Below are 21,688 nucleotides of genomic sequence, written 5' to 3' on the forward strand. Positions count from 1 at the left end.
ACCTTTGCATATACAATAAAGAAGAAAAAGATTCTTACTATATTTTGTGTAAAATGTATCATTCTGCTAAAGTCCAAGATTATTCATGCTATTAATATCTGATTACATTAAAATGAATATATAGTATATATTATAACATGTGTTGGGAACAAGTCTGATAGAAATATTAGATTTTTGTACAAGTCACAAGATATACCTTTTATTCCTTCCAAAAATATTCAGGATTTCACTTTAATCCATTTTGAAGTGGATTAGTAAAAGGGAACTTACAAAAATTAACTATTAATATAGCACTAGAGCATTAATATAGCACTATGCTTATTTCTCCTAAGCATTTATCTCTATATTAGAAATATAGATAGCACTTTCATATATAGTTTTAATAGTCCAGTAAAATGAAAAATAGTCAAATAACACTCCATCTTAATCCTCATTGGCAATATATTACTTTACTTTGAGATTGCTTTTAAATGCTGATCAGAAATTACCGAAAATTCTTTGCTATCACAGTTTTTTATACTTCAAATTAGAGTTATTTTAGTCATAAATTAGGGGGCACAGAATGATTTTTTCTTAGAATATAAGACATTTTTTTCCTCGAGAAAATTCAGTAAGTCTTAACAGGAATATATTGTGAAATAAAGTGAATTAATTTTTCATATTAAAAGGATTTTAGGAGTCATTTTAATGCTGTTCGGATTATGCATTCCTTTGAAAATCTGATGAAATCTATTTACCCTGTCTCTTTAAAAATGCACGTGAGGGACTTCCCTGATGGCGCAGTGGTTGGGAATCCGCCTGCCAATGGAGGGGACACCCGTTCGAGCCCTGGTCTGGGAGGATCCTGAATGCCGTGGAGCAACTAGGTCCATGAGCCACGACTACTGAGCCTGCGCTCTAGAGCCCAGGAGCCGCAACTACTGAGCCCGTGTGCCACAATTACTGAAGCCTGTGTGCCTAGAGCCTGTGCTCCACAACAAGAGAAGCCACCGCAATGCGAAGCCCGCGCACCGCAACGAAGAGTAGCCCCCACTCACCACAACTAGAGAAAGCCCACGCGCAGCAACAAAGACCCAACGCAGCCAAAATAATAATAATAATAATAATTTTAAAATAAATAAAATAAAATAAAAAACTTTGGTGTGCTTAGAGTTCCTCAGAAAAATAATTAAAAAAAAATGCACGTGAACACAGAAATCCTTAATGGGGGGAGGGGTCTGTCAACTGATGCTCTATGGAAAAGTTTCTGGAAATCCATATTGCTCTTAAATTTCTATGCAGATGTTTGTGGGTATATACATGGTGGACAATTATTTTACTTATCATCTAAAATCTACTCTTTTCTCTTGCTTTTTGATTATTTTTGAAAATTAGTGAGCAAGGCAATGATACTCACATTAAGTTATTTTATTACATATGAAATAAGTCAGGCATCCTACAAGTGGAGAGGTTGATACCAAGGGCTAACTGTGTTCTTAAAGTGAATTGGATAACACTGGATTTTTTTCCAAACATGAATTTTAACAAACCAGATTCTCTGTCCTGCTGGCAGCTGAATGAGTTGTTCAGCTGATGTGAGTCAAAAACTCACATCACCCAAGACAGATGCTTATTGCATCTACTCATATAAATAGGACATTTGTAAAATATCTAAGTAGCAAAAAATATACCTTACACTGCAATGTAAGGTATATTTTACATAGACTCCTAGTCAAGGTTGTTTTTCCTGAGTATTCACCTTCTCAGGTGAATGCTTTTGTATGCATATAGGTTGTCCTCACACCCCAGAACCCTAGGTATAATCTTGAGGCCAGTATTTGCCGTGACATGTCATTCATATAAAATGCTTGCAGTCATACAAGACATGCTTTGTCAACCTGTGCATTCTTAATTGCTTTGCTGTACACCTGCTGCAATGCAACCTGTCAATTTGGCAGGAAAGAGAGCCAGGAGATCCCCATGCTGCTTTCTTGTCCACTATGCAAGTATTTTAACTTGGCATATGAAGTACCAGTCGGGGAGAGTGAAGTCGAGAGGCAGTGATATTCTGTTCTCATATAAGAGCAAATTTATGAAGAAATCTGATGCTTTCCACAAAAGCAACTCACCTAAACTGTGGTTAACATCTGTGACATGTGTACATGTGCTCACATGCGATCTGGCGAATGGGCACAAAGCCTTCACTATACAGGCCCACATAGGCTGAGATGAAGTAAAACGGCCTAGTACCATCTACTCTGTTGACAATTTAACTAGCCTTAAAACTCCACTGTAATCAGTGGGCAGCAAACATGTTTTATACTAGCCCGGAAAAACAAAGTCAGCACTCCAGTAGCTACTGTTTTTTGTGCACATACTATAAACCAGTGTTTGAAATTCTACAAACACACTAGTCATGCCAGCATGCCCTGCACAGCTGGTTTTGTATCCCTCCAGTAACCTTTCCACTTCTCTGAGTGGAGAAATCTTCATTGTTTAAGGAGGAATCAAATATCACCCTTTGGCTTAAACTTCCCTCTTTCCATTCATTTGCTTCCAGGCAAGATGACTTGCACACATATAGTAAATTAAAAGCTGATAATAGCTTTAGACATTGTTGTGAGAATGAAATAAGATGACTTAATAAAATTCCGAGGATCAGTACCTTGCATATAGTAGCCTTCACATATGTCTTTTAAAAACATGAACTATTATAAAATGCCTAAATCCCATGACTAATGTTTGCTCAAAGGCACTAAACTGGCTAAGGCACCTTATCTCACATACTTATTATACTACCTTGGAGAAAGTTATAAAGCAGATGAGACACTCTGCACCTATCATTAGCTTCTGTCTTCAATGTCTAAGATTAAAACAAAAAATAAATCCAGGGTTGAAAATTTTGCTTATACCTGCCATGGCTAAAAACCGACCGCCTATTACCTATCTTTACCAGATTAAATCCCTAATATGAGCAAAACTTTCAATGAAAGCTGGATGACAGCCCCCAAATTAAAGCATAGTTGGAAAAAATAGCACTTTTTTCATAAATACAGATGTGTATATTATCTTTCAAAAGTTATATTTTGAGTTTTAGTTTTATATTTTATATAAAACTAAAATAAATAGATTAGTGCTAACCACTGCATCCAGAACCAATATTAAAGGCATTAGATACATGGAATACTAACAGATTCTTTAACCAATAGATTTAATTACATGGTGAGTTTGGAAGAAATGGGTAGGGAAGAAATGGATGAAGATTACTACTCATTAGTTCCTACTGTGAAGAGGTAGGGGGTGCCTCGTGGCAAGAAAAGTCAATACAGATTCCCCGCTGATGCTCTCAAAATAGCATCTTTAATGGCTGGGGTTATAAAGATACTGAGGCTCCCAAACTGACCAAACAAGGCATCATAGCATCAAAGTTAAATGACCATACATTTAATTAGATTCTGAAATTCAAGAGGGGATAATTACAGAATGTCTATCAGAGAACTCTGAAGATCCATAAACAACATATTCATATATATACATGTATGTGTTTATATAAACATTTTTTTCTGTTTTGTATTATTGTGTAATATCTCCCATAGCAGACCATGAGTTGCTGTTGTCCATGACTCATTGAATTTAGCTTCAGTAGCTCCTAACACTATGTCTGGTACATAATCATACAGCAGTAAATAGTTGTTGAATCAACAAGTGCTTAATACTAAATTTGATATGTTTAAATTTAAATATAAATCTATTTTAAATGCTCGAAACGTGAAAGAATTTTCAACTTGTTGAAAATGGCACTGAAGGAGCCTATTTCATTATATGAGTCAGACAGACCTAGGTTTGAAACCCAGCTCTACCTCTTAGTTCCTATATAACCCTGACAGAGTTACTTAACCTGGCTGAGCCTTCCATTCTTACATGATGGACGTAAGGCTTCAATCTGGCTATATAAGTAAAGTGTTTATAGCAGTGCCCATTCCCCAATAAAAGGTCAGCATATAGTAACTATTCTCTCCTCCTCGCCCTCCCTCTTCTATCTTCCTCCTCTTCTTCATTATCATCACCATAGATGCTAGATATCTCTTTAATTTTAGCAGAATGGAGGGTTTTACCCATTTTACTGATTTGATGATAAAAAATTGTGAAATAATTACTTCTAAAATGATCATCACAATGTTCATCACTCTATAAGCACTGGAGAACCTCAAATCTGTTGTTAAAAGAAAGTTTTCTGATTAGGCCCTCCTATTTCTGTATTAAAATGCTAGAGATAATCAAGAGTTCCACTAGCAAACAGCTTTTTCTTAAAACAAGGTAATGTATTTCTTACCTCAATTGTTCCTAGCTTCCAGCAAAAAGATATTTAGAGATGATCTTTAAGTCTCTTAACTTTTAAGTTACTCAAATGCAACCAAAATATATCCTTAACTGTACCTTTGATTCCCCTGAAATTCTTCATTTTTAGTCTGTCTGGCATCCTTTCACTGGCTACAGAACAAGAAACAAACAACTTTCTGATGCCAGATGCTGAAGATCAATAGCTATTTCCCCAAGTTTACAGCATAATTAAAATGTGTAAGAGGAATAATTTTCTCTTCAAACCCTGAGGCTAAGCCTAGGATTATTGACTCAGTCAAAGTATATGTGGTGTAACATTTTTTATTGTGTTTATGGATAATATAAAGGAGTTTATGGCTTTTACATGTAATTTGTTAAGTTAGAAACACTGAAGAGGAAATATTCCCTACATTCAGCAAAGCATCAATTGTTTAAAAACCTCTGTACAGTATATTTTGTAGAGGTAAATCTATATTCCTTTATACTGGTTCGTGGTCACCTAAAACTTCAAACTTAAGGTTAATGGTCAAACATTCTTGAATTTAGTAGAACCCATTTACCTCAAACTACTTCTTCAGAGCTTTATCACCTTCAATAAAAGTGCCAGGAATGTAGATATGATGGAAATATCATAAGGATGTGAGGGTAGGTAGGACAAGAGGAATCATGATGCATCCAAACAGAAAACACTATGTGTACACATCATGTTATGTGAGTTTTTATAAAATACAATATTCATAGAAAAGAAGATATATCAGCTATAGAATGGACTCTTTTCAGTAGTAAAAATTAACAATCACTAATTTTTGCACAGGGATATAAATGGTAAATATTTGAAACACTCTCCTTGGACAGTCTAATTTCTTTTAAAGTAGCTCTTTTAAAATGGTACTTACTCCTGGGAAATGCAGCAGTTAAGAAGCAATAAAGTCATATGTGTCCTAGATTTAAATTCTAGCTTTGCCTCTTTCTGGTATTTATTAAATGTCCAATGGTATTACTTATTCTTTTCATTATTATTAATGATGCTAATAACATTATCATACAAACCCTGACGTGAATCACTGATTATCCAAGAGTCTTGAAATCTTTGAGTGAATAAACATTGATCCCAACCTCATTTTGCTTTCTTCAAACAAAGTCAAATGGAAGTGCATCCCCCTCATCCCAAAGTCCCATACATTTGTCACATTCCTGCTATATGGCTAGTGGTATATATTGGTGCTTTGCAAATGTTACATAGATGAGAAGATACCACTACAAAAGCTGATTTGCAGTCAAGCCTAGGTGTTCCATTGCTTTTCAAAAACTGGATGGGGCTTCCCTGGTGGTGAAGTGGTTGAGAGTCTGCCTGCCAATGCAGGGGACACGGGTTCGTGCCCCGGTCCGGGAAGATCCCACATGCCGTGGAGCGGCTGGTCCCGTGAGCCATGGCCGCTGAGCCTGTGCATCCGGAGCCTGTGCTCCACAACGGGAAAGGCCACAACACTGAGAGGCCCGTGTACAGCAAAAACAAAACAAAACAAAACAAAACAATAACAACCACCAAAAAACTGGATGGATTTGTAATGAAATGTGCTCTCTCTTCTAGTTCTGCTATAGGGCAGTGGCATGCAATCTGAAGAACACTAGCTAGAGTAGGCTTATTGGGTGTGCTAAATGAGGAAGCCTACGTATTCCAAAATAACCATCTCTAGCTAAATCTGTAGACAAGCCAATAAAACAGACACACTCACTCTCACACAAACTCACTCATGTCTCTGTGAAAACTAGCTTAATAGTCAGGCTGCTTTTTTTTCCTCTTGCTTTCCCACATTCACTGACAGTATCTCCTGTCTAACGTGACTGAGGCTGCTTCTGGTCAATCCTTTTATTTATCTTTCATGGATTCAATACCCCACACCCAGCCCCACCCCAACTTTTGGCTGGATGAACTCATCCTTGACTGCAAAGATGCAGAGGCCATTGGCATGAGTTCCATCACCCACTCTTCTCTGTAACCCGGGGAATCTGTCATTATACTCACTCTTATTCTTCCTTATATAAAGAAAGCTGCCCTCCTGCTCTTTAAAGTGGTTCTAATGATCAAAGTCCTCATCTTCATCAGACACACTCCTTCTATTTTGGCACCTTCATCCCCTCCCTCACTGACAGTGTTTCCTCATTTGCAAAAACTGGAAATTATACTTAACTCACAGAACTGCTGTGATGCAATTGCCTCCTTTGTTCACTTTTCTTTCTCCAACTCCCTAACAACAGTCATTTCCCAGGGTACAACTATTGAACTTCTACTATTTTAAGCTCCTTAGATTTTATAATTTTGTCTCCTCCTTTGACCTCATTCCTGATCATTTTCGAATTGTTTCTTCCTCATGTCTCACCTTAATTCCAGGCTTGAATCACCAAGTCCAAGCTACTCGACTATTCCATCATTTGACATATTTCACCCTTCTTATATAGAAACCACCCCCCCTCACAGTGCATTTCCCCCAAAGTTCTGTCATCTGTATCTTCTCTCTCTCCCATGACCCCATCTCACTTTCTTTCATTTCTACTCAGATTTAGACGTCAGTGTTTTCTAGACTCTACCATCAGTGTTCTCTTCTTACTTTAACTCCCATCTCTGTACAATCTCATCTATCCAAAATGTCATCTATGACTTAAGGTTTAATAACTTCCAACTCCTTAATTCCATCCTAGTTCTCTTTCTCAAGGTCTAGTCTTGTTTTAATAGTTTAAGTCCTGGACATTTTCAACAATTAAACTTATAGCTTAAAATCATTTTTGTCTAAAGAAGTCTCATATTTCTCTCCCCTAAACTATTCCCCATCCTACACTCCCTAAATCAGTTAACAATACTACTCTCTCTGTCACCTAAGCCAGAAACCCAGTTTTTACAATCTCTTCCTCCTTCAGCATTTAATACAAGCAAACACCAATTTAACCTCAAGTATATGTCACATTTATTTTTTGTCAAATCCCATCATTATCACATGAACTCAGCTCTCCATCACTATGAGATGATGACAGTGATGAAGATGAATTAGAAATAAAGCAGAAGGAAAATATAAGGAAAATATAGTCACATAATTATTTATATTTGTATTTATTGAGCATATGCTCCTCATTAAATGGTTATGAATATTCAATAAAATAATAAATGTTGAACACTTGAAACAGTCCCTGGCACAGAGTATACACTTAAGTGTTTTCTTCCATCAGCACCATCATCATCATAGTTTCATACTCGGACTCTTTGAGAGCTCATGAAGTTAACCCCAACCAAAGTCACTGTAACACAGAACCAAAGGAAATGAAAATGAACAAGACTCTGCTCCCCATATCTTAGAATAGAAACTCTATGTCAACTATCATTCTGGACAAAGATCTTTTCCAATTTTAATACTTTTTTATTTGTCAATTTTTAATTAAGTCTTCTTGTTTCATTCTGCTTTGTCTTCACCATGTTAAGTGACTGCTACTTTATGCTCAACTAATTTTCATGTTACAACAAATGTAAATTGGCTAGACACAAATATTTTGCATTTTATGTTTGTTTTTTCTGAGCATATTAAACTTATACTTGTCGAAAAATAAAGGATGTGTTAGCTATGGTTCTAGGCTAGAAATACAGCCAGCCATGGTCTTTTATCTCAGGGAGAGAACATTTTATTGCAGGGAAATAGGCAATAAACAAATATACACTCCCCCCCAAAAAAAACAGGGCTCATGGTAAGATATTTAAAATCAGGCATTAAGACAGAGATGGGCTGCTTTAGTTTGAGAGGCTAGAGAAAGAATCACTGGGATGATATTTAATCTGATGATTGAATGACAAGAAGGAACAAACCATAGGAAGTTCAGCAGACATTACCAGTAGGCAGAGGTTTTAGTGGGGAATCGCCTTAGTGTATTTGTTGGAGGGGAAGAGAAAAGGCCAAGATTGTTGTGAGATTCAAATAAGCTTAGTAAATTTCCACTTAAATTTAGTACCCAATGAATACTGTTTTTTTTTCTTTTTATTTATGTAATTATGAAAACAAATTATTTACTAATCAACCTATGAAAATTTCATGTGATGACTACCTTTCTAGAACATTCTATTAACCAATGTCATTAGGAATTATGTTGTTATGTAAAAGTATTTTGATAAATATAACTTAGCAATTACTAATTTCTAAAAATGTAAGCAATATTACTAGTTTTGTAATTTAGAAAAAAGATGATGCCTAAAGGAAATCCATAGAGATCAAATGATAAACTGAAAATAATATAAAATATGAACCTAAAACTGATGAAAACTCAGACTCAAGAATGAAAAAACAGGGGGAGGAGGTTCAAGATGGTATAAGAGTAAGACGTGGAGATCACCTTCCTCCCCACAAATACATCAGAAATACATCTACGTGTAGAACAACTCCTACAGAACACCTACTGAACGCTGGCAGAAGACCTGAGACCTCCCAAAAGGCAAGAAAGTCCCCCACGTACCTGGGTAGGGCAAAAGAAAAAAGAATAAACAGAGACAAAAGAATAGGGACGGGACCTGCACAAGTGGGAGGGAGCTGTGAAGGAGGAAAGGTTTTTCCACACACTAGAAGCCCCTTCGTGGGCGGAGACTGCAGGTGGCGGAGCGGGGAAGCTCCGGAGCCGCGGAGGAGAGCACAGCAACAGGGGTGCTGAGGACAAAGCGGAGAGATTCCCGCACAGAGGATCGGTGCCGACCAGCACTCACCAGCCCGAGAGGCTTGTCTGCTCACCCGCCGGGGCGGGTGGGGTCTGGGAACTGAGGATCTGGCTTCGGAGGTCGGATCCCAGGAAGAGGACTGGGGTTGGCTGCATGTACACAGCCTGAAGGGGACTACTGCACCACAGCTAGCCGGGAGGGAGTCCGGGAAAAAGTTTGAACCTGCCTAAGAGGCAAGAGACCATTGTTTCAGGGTGCAAGAGGAGAGGGGATTCAGAGCACCACTGAAACGGGCTCCAGGGACGGGCGCGAGCCGCGGCTATCAGCGTGGACCCCAGAGACGGGCACGAGACGCTAAGGATGCTGCTAAAGCCAGCAAGAAGCCTGTGTGCGAGCACAGGTCACTATCCACACCCCCTTCCGGGGAGCCTGTGCAGCCCGCCACTGCCAGGGTCCCAGGATACAGGGACAACTTCCCCGGGAGAACGCACGGCCGCCTCAGGCTGGCGCAACGTCATGCTGGCCTCTGGCGTCGCCAGGCCTGAGTGATCCAGAGCTCCCAAATCAGCTGCTCCTTTAACCCCACCCTGTCTGAGGGAAGAACAGATGCCCTCAGGCAACCTACATGCAAAAGGCGGGTCCAAATCCAAAGCTGAACCCCAGGAGCTGTGGGAACAAAGAAGAGAAAGGGAAATTTCTCCCAGCAGCCTCAGGAGCAGCGGGTAAAATCTCCACAATCAACTTGACATACCCTGCATCTGTGGAATATCTGAATAGACAAGGAATCATCCCAAATTGAGGAGGTGGACTTTCGAAGCAACAATATATATATTTTGTTCACTTTTTCCCTTTTTGTGAGTGTGTATGATTCTGTGTGTGAATTTGTCTGTACAGCTTTGCTTTTACCATTTGTCCTAGGGTTCTGGCTGCCCATGGTTATTTTTTTTATCATTTATTTATTTTAAGTATAGTTTTTAGCACTTGTTATCATTGGTGGATTTGTTTTTTGGTTTGGTTGCTCTCTTCTTTCATCCTTTCTTTTTTTATTATTTAAAAAAATCTTTTTAAGAATTATTTTTTATTTTAATAACTTTATTTTATTATACTATACTTTATTTTATACTATCTTCTTGTTTCTTTCTTTCTTTCTTTTTTTTCCCCCTTTTATTCTGAGCCGTGTGGATGACAGGTTCCTGGTGCTCCAGCCAGGCATCAGGGCTGTGCCTCTGAGATGGGAGAGCCAAGTTCAGGATACTGGTCCACAAGAGACTTCCCAGCTCCACGTAATATCAAACAGTGAAAATCTGCCAGAGATCTCCATCTCAACGCCAAGACCCAGCTCCACTCAATGACCAGCAAGCTACAGTGCTGGACACCCTTTGCCAAACAACTAGCAAGACAGGAACACAACCCCATCCATTAGCAGAGAGGCTGCCTAAAATCATAAGGCCACAGAAAGCCCAAAACACACCACCAGACGTGGACCAGCCCACCAGAAAGACAAGATCCAGTCTCATCCACCAGAACACAGGCACTAGTCCCCTCCACCAGGAAGACTACACAACCATCTGAAACAACCTTAGCCACTGGAGACAGGCACCAAAAAAATGGGAACTACGAACCAGCAGCCTGCGAAAAGGAGACCCCAAACACAGTAAGTTAAGCAAAATAAGAAGACAGAGAAACACACAGCAGATGAAACAGCAAGGCAAAAACCAACCAGACGTAACAAATGAAGAGGAAAGAGTCTATCTGAAAAATAATTCAGAATAATGATAGTAAAGATGATCCAAAATCTTGGAAATAGAATAGAGAAAATACAAGAAACGTTTAACAAGGACCTAGAAGAACTAAACGGCAAACAAACAGTGATGAACAACACATTAAATGAAATTAAAAATTCTCTAGAAGGGATCAATAGCAGAATAATTGAGGCAGAAGAACAGATAAGTGACCAGGAAGATAAAATAGTGGAAATAACTAATGCAGAGCAGAATAAACAAACAAACAAAAAAACCCAGAAGAATTGAGGAGAGTGTCAGAGACCTCTGGGACAACATTAAAGGCACCAACATTCAAATTATAGGGGTCCCAGAAGAAGAAGAGAAAAAGAAAGGGACTGAGAAAATATTTGAAGAGATTATAGTTGAAAAATTCCTTAATATGGGAAAGGAAATAGTCAACTCCAGGAAACACAGAGGGTCCCATACAGGATAAATCCAAGGAGAAACGTGCCAAGACACATATTAATCAAACTATTAAAAATTGAATACAAAGAAAAAATATTAAAAGCAGCAAGGGAAAAACAACAAATAACACAAAAGGGAACCCCCATAAGGTTAACAGCTGATCTTTCAGCAGAAACTCTGCAAGCCAGAAGGGAGTGGCAGGACATATTTAAAGTGATAAAGGAGAAAAACCTACAACCAAGATTACTCTACCAAGCAAGGATTTCATTCAGATTTGACGGAGAAATTAAAACCTTTACAGAGAAGCAAAAGCTAAGAGAATTCAACACCACCAAACCAGCTTTACAACAAATGCTAAAGGAACTTCTCTAGGCAGGAAACAGAAGAGAAGGAAAAGACCTAAACACTCACATTTACCATTGCAACAAAAAGAATAAAATATCTAGGAATAAACCTACCCAAGGAGACAAAAGACCTGTATGCAGAAAATTATAAGACACTGATGAAAGAAATTAAAGATGATACAAATAGATGGAGAGATATACCATGTTTTTGGATTGGAAGAATCAACATTGTGAAAATGACTGTACTACCCAAAGCAATATACAGATTCAATGCAATCCCTGTCAAACTACCACTGGCATTTTTCACAGAACTAGAACAAAAAATTTCACAATTTGTGTGGAAATGCAAAAGCGCCCGAATAGCCAAAGCAATCTTGAGAAAGAAAAACGGAGATGGAGGAATCAGGCTCCTTGACTTCTGACTATACTACAAAGCTACAGTAATCAAGACAGTATGGTACTGGCACAAAAACAGAAATATAGATCAATGGAACAGGATAGAAAGCCCAGAGATAAACCCACACACATATGGTCACCTTATCTTTGTTAAAGGAAGCAAGAATATACAGTGGAGAAAAGAGAGCCTCTTCAATAAGTGGTGCTGGGAAAACTGGACAGCTACATGGAAAAGAATGAAATTAGAACACTCCCTAACACCGTACACAAAAATAAACTCAAAATGGATTAAAGACCTAAATGTAAGGCCAGACACTCTAAAACTCTTAGAGGAAAACATTGGTAGAAAATCACAGTAAGATCCTTTTTGACCCACCTCCTAGAGAAATGGAAATAAAAACAAAAATAAACAAATGGGACCTAATGAAACTTCAAAGCTTTTGCAAAGCAAAGGAAACCATAAGCAAGACCAAAAGACAACCCTCAGAATGGGAGAAAATATTTGCAAATGAAGCAACTGACAAAGGATTAATCTCAAAATTTACAAGCAGCTCATGCAGCTCAGTATCAAAGAAACAAACAACCCAATCCAAAAATGGGGAGAAGACCTAAATAAACATTTCTCCAAAGAAGATATACAGACTGCCAACAAACACATGAAAGAATGCTCAACATCATTAATCATTAGAGAAATGCAAATTGAAACTACAATGAGATATCATCTCACACCAGTCAGAATGGCCATCATCAAAATATCTACAAACAATAAATGCTGGAGAGGGTGTGGAGAAAAGGCACCCTCTTGCACTGTTGGTGGGAATGTAAATTGATACAGCCACTATGGAGAACAGTATGGAGGTTCCTTAAAAAACTAAAAATAGAACTACCATACGACCCAGTAATCCCACTACTGGGCATACCTGAGAAAACCATAATTCAAAAAGAGTCATGTACCACAATGTTCATTGCAGCTCTATTTACAATAGCCAGGACATGGAAGCAACCTAAGTGTCCAACGACAGATGAATGGATAAAGAAGATGTGGCATAGATATACAATGGAATATTACTCAGCCATAAAAGGAAACGAAATTGAGTTATTTGTAGTGAGGTGGATGGACCTAAAGTCTGTCATAAAGAGTGAAGTAAGTCAGAAAAACAAATACCATATGCTAACACATATATATGGTATCTAAAAAGAAAAAAAAAGAAAAACAATGGTCATGAAGAGCCCGGGGCAAGACGGGAATAAAGACACAGACCTACTAGAGAATGGACTTGAGGATATGGGTAGGGGGAAGGGTAAGTTGGGACAAAGTGAGAGGTAAGTTGGGACAAAGTGAGAGAGTGGCATGGACATATATACACTACCAAACGTAAAATAGATAGCTAGTGGGAAGCAGCCACCTAGCATAGGGAGATCAGCTCTGTGCTTTGTGACCACCTAGAGGGGTGGGATAGGGACGGTGGGAGGGATGGAGACACAAGATCAAGAAATATGTGGATATATGTATATGTATAACTGATTCAGTTTGTTATAAAGCAGAAACTAACACACCATTGTAAAGCAATTATACTACAATAAAGATGTTTAAAAACGACAAAAAAAGAAAGAATGAAAAACCATTACTATTTTCTCATTAAATTTTTTCCCCCAAATTACTGTTTAAATGTATGGAAAATAAAAACTTAAGGCAACATTATTACCTCATTGTACCTGAAGTTTACAGATTAAAGTCTTTAAAGTAGATTTACAATGCAACATGAATATTATCAATACCAATGTGTTCTTCTTTATTTTTACTCTCTATCCCTGACCCACCTACTACCCATGGCCCCACCACCAAACCTGTCACAGTGACTGTACTAAACCCTTCATTAACCAACATGAACACACAACACCCACATAAAATCCACTCCAGGAGAGATACTTGCATAATACCATATGCTTATAAAATATATATAGCAGCCTAACTTTCAAAATGACCTATTTTTTATATTCTGAAATTTTAAGTGTGAATGTTTAAATCATGTAAACTTAGTTTTTATAAAGTCTATATTTCTTCAATATTCTTTTGTTTTCTTTTTATGTCTTTTTATTTTCAGACTTATTATACGTTTGAAATTTTTTCTGCATAATTTTTTTTTTTTCTGACAAACATCTGATAGGACAGTGCAGCAGCTTAAGGGGCTCAAAGAAAATCATCCATGTCAAGATTCTGAGATGAGTTAAATAATACTATTTTCTTTATCTCTATAATTCTTTTACCTTTATGTCTCATTGCTGCCTAATAAAAACCTTTCTTCTAATTAGGCCTGTCTCCTGTCATCTATAGAAATAATTTTGACTTCTATCACCATGTCTAATCAAGAAATCTATGCCTCTCCTGAATAACTGCCACATTTTTATATGGTTTGCACACCATTAATCTTAAAACCAATATCTTACTTTCTTTTGGCTGCTAGGAAGCTTGAAAGCAAATTTGTGACTTGTTTGGTAGCTGTTTAGAATGTTTTGGCATACATTTTACATATAAATTTTAACTTATATTATTTTAACCTTATTTTTGTATTAGGTTTATTTATTTGTAGCCTATTTCAAAGTACAGTGACCCTTGAACAACTCAGAGGTTAGGAGCATCAACTCCCCCACCCCCCATAAAGTTGAAAATCCACAGACAACTTTACAGTGGGCCCTACAGCCCTCCAGATTGTGGTTCCAAACCGAGTTCCAATTTCAGATTGTGTAGTACTGTAGTATGTATTAAGTGAAAAAAGTCCACATATGAGTATACCTGTGCAGTTCAAACCCATGTTGTTCAAGGCTCTACTATAGTAAATTTTGGAAAATCCTTTGTTTTCAATAAGAGTAGAAAATAAAGCAAGTAAATGCATGGACAGATACAATTTCTATGCCGTTTGTCTCTGCTGTTCATTTTGCCAGGAAAGACTTTCTTCTTTCTGCCACTTATTTTGTCCAGAGTCAGTTCACATCATATCTCCTCTATGAAACTGTCTATAAATTCCTAGATTTCTCTATAAATTCCTGGATATGTGTCTGTGGTTATAACAATACCTGCTTTATAACAATACCTGTTTGCCTGCTGCAAGGGTTCTTTGCCTTGTACTTGGGAAAAGTCCCCAATCCATCTTCTCATGCTCTTTTGCCTACACCCTTCGGTCAGACTCACTTGGGATTTCATGCCTTGACATTCTCTGCAATTTTACTTGCTCCGATTATGCTTGATTTTGTCCTTAGATTATAAGACCTCTCCAGCAGAGCTTCTGGAAATTTCAACTCCAAAATGCCCTGTTACCTCAATATCTAAATTTCATTTCCAAAGTGCCTCAGGTTTTCAAGTATACCAGCCTCTCACTCAGAGCTGGTGAAAGCTTCCTCCTAGAAAACAAATAGGTTACACAAGACCTCTGTGCACTTCTCTTAATTGAAAATGCTATTAAAGTTCTATTGGGTGGGAAGGAAGATTCACAAACTGGTGAGTTCTCTTTGGGGTTTTAGAAAGCTTTCAAAGCACTCACAGGCATGGTTTATGATGATGAACGCAGAGATATTTTTCCCATCATAGAAAGTAAACACGCACACCAAGCCAGTATACTGGTTGGGGTATGCAGTACTGCTGCCCTTGGGTTGCAACTGAGAAGCACAGACACTAAGGTACGTTCCCACCTGGATTTTTTTTTTTTTTCTTACACTAGCCAAACAGAGTAAGTATAATTTCTTTTAAAAAATGTCTGTATCATGAGAAACATCTGTTGCATGTGCCTATGGAATTTCAAGCCAATTCCTCCTTGTTGTGATGAAAGATAAGTAAATGTCTCAAAAGCCAAAGTAACTTCTTTGGAGTCAACAGAGAACCTGAGCCTGGATGGAGCAGTCCTATAAAAGCCAGACTGAATACTGGACAACGATTTCCAGGTGATGACTGTAGAAACTAAATATGTCAATATGGAAAGCATTTACAAGCCTGATTTCCCTTCTTGAAATAGGAAAGTAAATACCCCTAGAAAATAATGTGCCAAATTCCTCCATCAAATTATAGGCTTTAGGCAGCTAGGGTGGAGATCTGGGTTCTGGCAACTGCTTCTGAGAAACCAAGGGAAATTTTTGTACCTTCAAAGGATCTCTGTTCGCTTCTCTACAAAGTAAAAATTTTGGACTTGAGGTCCTCTAAGCTCCTCTCTACCTTGAAAATGTTAACATTCTACAGATTTCTTTTCCCTAGCTTTGACAGCCAAATTCTCCCTCTGTGGGTTGATGAAGAGTTCTCCTCTCTGCTGACGGCTACCTAGAACTGGCCTTGCATTTGAAACGGTCTAGCCAACCTTCTGTACTTGGAAACATCTTTTCCCCTTGAGTTCTAGTCTTTCGTAGCCTTTAGAATAGGGGTTTCCTAAATCTAGAGAACTAAGAAGAACTAAGGTAAGAAGAAGGGCTTTAATTAGAAGGTGCTGGAAAACATCCGAGCAGCAGAGAAGTAGGCAGCCTGAGTGATGAGGTTGTGTTGAGTAGCCCAGGGGAGACCCCAGTCAAAGAAACCTCCTCTCACAAGGTTGTTCTGGCACAGAACTCAGATTCCTGTTATTCGAATAATTCTGAGGATAAATTAGTATCTCATATTCTTTACAAAGAGGCATGTGGCCTTGGACATGTTTTGACCAAGGAAGAGGAGGAGAGAAAGAAGAGCTCATGGGGCTGAGTTCCTGAGGTAGGAGGGACTCAGTGGACGAGGAACACAGCTGGGTAGTGAGAGAGTCTTTCCCTTATTACTTATTTATTTATTTATTTTAGTTCTGATTAGGGTCTGCCCTGCCTGTTAATGAGAACCCTGGGAGAAGCAGAAAATGCCTGTCCTTCCTGAGAGACAATAGGTAAGGGTCCCTTACGTGCCCAAGGGTAGCCTTTTGAGAGCCTTAGCCTAAGGCATTTTCCAGATAACTCCCGGCCAAGAAGGGAGTTTCCACCCTCCTGTCATCCCAGCCATGGCCTTTCACTACTGTCACAAACTGACAACGTGCCACTCAGTGGTACATGTGTTTATAGATATTATGTAAGGAAATTCTGCTTTCTTTCCTCAGCAAATAACAATGCTCAGAAAGCACTTACCCCTATTCCTGATGCCATATGATTTGTCCATTTTATTTGTATTTTCAAAAATTAGAAAAAATTTTTTCTAGTATTCTCTCCTCCCCAAGATAATTCTATTTTGTGAATTCAGAGAATATTATGAACCTTCATGTGAGAAATTTTTACATAAATGTCTGTGGAGTTACTGTATCATTGAGGCTGAAAGGGAGAGTTTGCTTCTTATACTTGAAAAGATAATTGAGATTTGTTCACATTAAGCTGAAGATAACCTTGGAAAGATTTCACTCTCATTCAGGAAAAGATAGGTTCCCAATACCATTGGAAACATTAACTGTTGATAGCTTAAGGGCTCCACTAACCAGGGCACAATCAACCAGCTCCCTGGGTCTAATAATGGGTCAGAGACCTAAAGGATGTAGTGCTAAAATGAATAATTTCTGAACGTCTATGGCTAGCGCTCCAAGTTGTAATTAGAGATGGTCCAATGAATCTAGACAATCTAGATACATGGCCTTAGAAAACCATTATTCAAGGCACAAGATGGAGTTCTAATGAAAATCCTCTGTTTATTATCTACTTATTATCTTCATAGCCAAAACTCTTAAACCTATCACCCATAGGTTGAATGTACAAAACATTTGAATATAGTCATTTCTATTAGAGAACACTCATTTGTAAGCAGAGCTGACAATAATTAGTATTATTTTAGAGAACTTCAGAATCTTTTATAAATGCTGTTAAGTCAAAGGCAAGACTAAACAACATTTCAAAATGTCTTTTTCATTTACTTTGGTAATTTTTAAACTCAAGCTCAGATATAGGATAGGGTATTGCATAGAAAACAGAATACTGTTAGAGCACCCCATAAATAAAGACTCCAGGATATATCCTGATTTGTCTTATAAGATATTAAACAAACATCAAAAATCTCTTACCTTCACACATACAAGTAAAGGTACAAGTTATCTCCATACCACTTTCCTTTATATATATAAAAAAAAAATCCCAAAATAATTTCAAACCAAGGTGAAGCATCTTTGTTTCTCATTAATTCTCACTGATTAATAGGTTCACTTAATAATCTTAAGGCAAATATGTCTGGAATGGAAGCATTTCAACACTCCAAGAAGATAGATCTGAACTATTTGTAGACCTACCAAGGATGCATTTCAACTCAGATAAGATCAGAAGAGCACACATTCCTACTGAAAAGTTTTCACAGAGTGCACAAAGGAAAATACCCCAGGATAGAACTGATTTCACAAGTATTCTCCAACTATGAACCAAGGCACATTGTTTTCTAACTCAAACCATGACATTCAAATTATTTATCATAGCTCTTGTTTTAAATTTTATGCATGTTTTTCTGATATATGCTAATTATTAATTCTGTAAATAATTGGAAAAGTCAGTAGATAGGAGGAAGGGAAAGTTACCCTTCCACAGTGGAACATATTACCAGAATCATAACATACATAAAAGGGCCAGAAGAAAAGAAAAGAAAAAAACCCAAAACAACAGAAGATCTATATACAATCTAGGACTCTAAAATAAGAAGCAAATATTACCTCTGATCCTGACACAAAGAGGGATGATAAAGGGAGAGGGGAGAGGCCAGGTTACTCCTCAGTTTATTTCAATCCCAAACACAGACTCAGGGGATGAACTCACAAGGCCTAGGATGAGCTATTCAGGGGGCTGCCAAATAGTCGTATACATCTGATACAAAATCATTATTATACGAGCAACTTTAACAACCTAGATGCCTCCCATATACTTTTCCACAGAAAAATACTGCAGAGACAGTTAAGGTATATGTTATAATCATGTACATAATATCATTTTGTCCATAAAACACATACAAATAAATTATTTCATAGAGTTATACTGAATGAGCCTTTTACCTTGTTTTTCTTCAATAGAATGCACTAAATAACTTTTAAAATTAATCTTTAAATTAAAAATGATTTTAATAGCATTTTATGCAATATTTCAAAAAAAATTTTTTTAGGAAACCTGCAAAAATAGAAATAAAATTCTGGGATTCTTAAGCAAGATAGGTAGAGAAAGAATTAAAGAAAATAAAGAAAAAAACAGGTATTCTGGAAGATTATTTAACTCTATAAAAATGGGTGATATACTTTTATGACCAGGCATGTCTATGATCATCTTATTGTTATTCTCAGGTGTGCTGTATTTCACAGATGTACTTACATGTTTGGTTATGTGTACTTAATGGAAAACTGAGTAGTTTGGGGATTTTCTTGTTGGTAGCTTCACAAGAACATAATTAAACAAATAAAAATATCATTATCAAGTAGATTTTTAAAAAATACCTTGTTCAAAATGTCACTTGTAAAGGTGGTAAATAATTCATAAGAGAGAAGACTACTAGAAATCATGGCAACAAATACGCGTTCAGTCCATTTTCTATTTCTTTTTTTAAAAGGAACTTTCTTCATTCAAAAAAGTGGAAAGTGTTAAGAGAACTTGTATTTGTGTCTATCAACAAGCCTAACCATATAAGCTTAGTCAAGCCAATGTCAACAAAGCCAGTCCCTTCAAAGGACAAAGGTATCTGATGAAGTAAAACCTGTAAAACCAACTGCTCTCCCTAACGATACGCTGCCCTCTGAGACTTGTTTTCTACCTTTAAAAAAAATGGTTATATTAATTACAAGGACACTTAGCTGGTAAACCCCAGAGATGGTAAAATCTGATTACAAATTAAAATCCCACAGAGACACAAATCGATATTCTTCCAATGCTAGCAAAAGTTTAACATGAAAATGCACTGGAAGTAGGTTGTACCATTTCTCCAGCACTACAGTGGGGAGTAAGGATAAGGCTTTCCCTACTCCACCAAATTGGTGTTTCTGTGTAGGTTGAGTAGTTGAGCAAAACCGACACAGCTGCTTCTTCAGAAACAACAATCCCCACCTCTTTTCCCACCTTCAAAGCACACCTCGAAACTCAGCGGGGAGGGGGGCGGCGCGCGCAAGCACATACACACACTTTGTAATCGACACCACTTACACGTCTGATTGCTACCATTTCAGAAGCTGTTGGCACTTACCTTGCAAAGCTGTGTTAGGTAAATTTGCTTCATTCTCTCCCATTTTATTATTTCTTTTTAAAGGGGGCCAAGCAGTTTCAGTTGTGTCAGTTACCCTGTAAGCTTTGTGACCTTCTGACTTTCTCCTGTAGTAATGTAACAGTATACTACCTGCTTTCTTCTGTGAATAATTACCATTCTGCTTCCTGAGTTACCTGGGCTTGCAGGACCTGTTTTACTGTGAAGTGAGATCACATCCTTTGATCGAATGGACTGCTATTAGCGTGCACTTCACAAAATGTGGCTTTGTTTCAATTTTGATGTTAACTTTTAATTCCCAACTTTCACTTTAGTCCAGAAACGTTTCTACACTTCCCCCCTCCAAATAGTGTTCAACACACCATGGTGCAGAGCCAGAGTTTTGTTTGTTTGTTACTGTTCCCAATCTGCTTCTCTTATAGAAATAAAATAAAATTTAAAGTGACGTTTGCAGTGTCCATTAAAAAAAATACAGGGAAGTAAGTGACAGCATGGGAATCAGTTTTGTGCAGTGGTAGAAAGACAGGCTTTGGAGTAGCTCTAGTACTAGCCGTGTAACTATGAACGAGGAATATAACTTATTTGAGACTCAGTTTCCTCAACTGTATATTGGGGAAAAAAATGTAAAATACCAATTTCAGAAGATTGTTATAAAGATTCAAAGCAATACTGTATGACTGTGCTAAACATTGTGAATAATAAACACAACAAGCAACATTCTTCCTCCTCTCTCCACCCCTCCTCTTCTTCCTTTTCCTCCTACACCCTCTTCCTTCTCTCCTTACTCCCTCCTCTTGTTCCTCTCCTTCTGAGGGATGGAAAGAATGTGGAACCAGAGCACTGATGTCACTATGTTCTGACATCAGCTGTTACTTACTAACTGAGAGAACTTAAAGAAATGATTTTATCCAATCTTAGAGCCCCTCAAGGTCCTCACTGGTTAAAGAAGGATACTGATATTTACATTGCCTTTTAAATAGAAACATAGTGATATTAAGTTAAACTGTTCTGCCTCAAACAAAAAAAAAATCCCTAGCAAAGATGAGCAACATTTAGAAATTTATTCATTTACAAGAGAGGAAGTAGATGACAAAAATAAGTCAATTTATTTAAGCTCTCCCATAAGACATTTGAATACAAAACAATCTCTACTTCCTTCCTCTAGAATTCCTTAACTTTTAGTTTTGGTCACACTAGTTAAAAAAAAAAAATCTGAGGTTCAAACATCTCCTACTTTAATAGTTCTTTAATTTTCAACTTAAAAGTAATCTATACACTATGTCTGCTAGATTATTAATGAAAAAATGATTATATAAGTTATGTAACAAAAGAAATGGCAAACAAGTAGAATAGTTATTCTCAAAAGTATCAGAATAAAAACAAACATCACACACACAAATCCTCATCACAGTTAATTTACAGTTCTTTCTTTCATTAACCTCTCTAGGTCTCAGTTTCTTCATCTATAAAATGAGCTGACCATTTATTAATTAAGGCCCATTTTATCTTCATAATGTCATAAACCTCTGATTTAAAATCCAGGTTATGGTTT

At 37.4% G+C, this 21,688-nt stretch overlaps 1 protein-coding gene across 1 annotated transcript in view; it reads right to left on the reverse strand.

The window, feature by feature from the left end:
* The window catches only part of NAALADL2 (N-acetylated alpha-linked acidic dipeptidase like 2), a 1,049,119-nt gene extending 1,027,648 nt beyond the window's left edge, over window positions 1-21,471 (reverse strand). The window contains exon 1 of the mRNA XM_027111590.1: window positions 20,119-21,471. Within this exon, the coding sequence (XP_026967391.1) occupies window positions 20,119-20,161 (43 nt within the window). The 5' untranslated portion in view covers window positions 20,162-21,471. The remainder of the gene's footprint in view (window positions 1-20,118) is intronic.
* Between the last annotated feature and the right edge of the window lie 217 nt (window positions 21,472-21,688).

The sequence above is a fragment of the Aethalodelphis obliquidens genome, unplaced genomic scaffold (genome assembly GCF_003676395.1).
Source record: "Aethalodelphis obliquidens isolate GAN/ISIS:26980383/991018 unplaced genomic scaffold, ASM367639v1 scaffold1, whole genome shotgun sequence".
In the NCBI taxonomy this organism is placed as follows: Eukaryota; Metazoa; Chordata; class Mammalia; order Artiodactyla; family Delphinidae; genus Aethalodelphis; species Aethalodelphis obliquidens.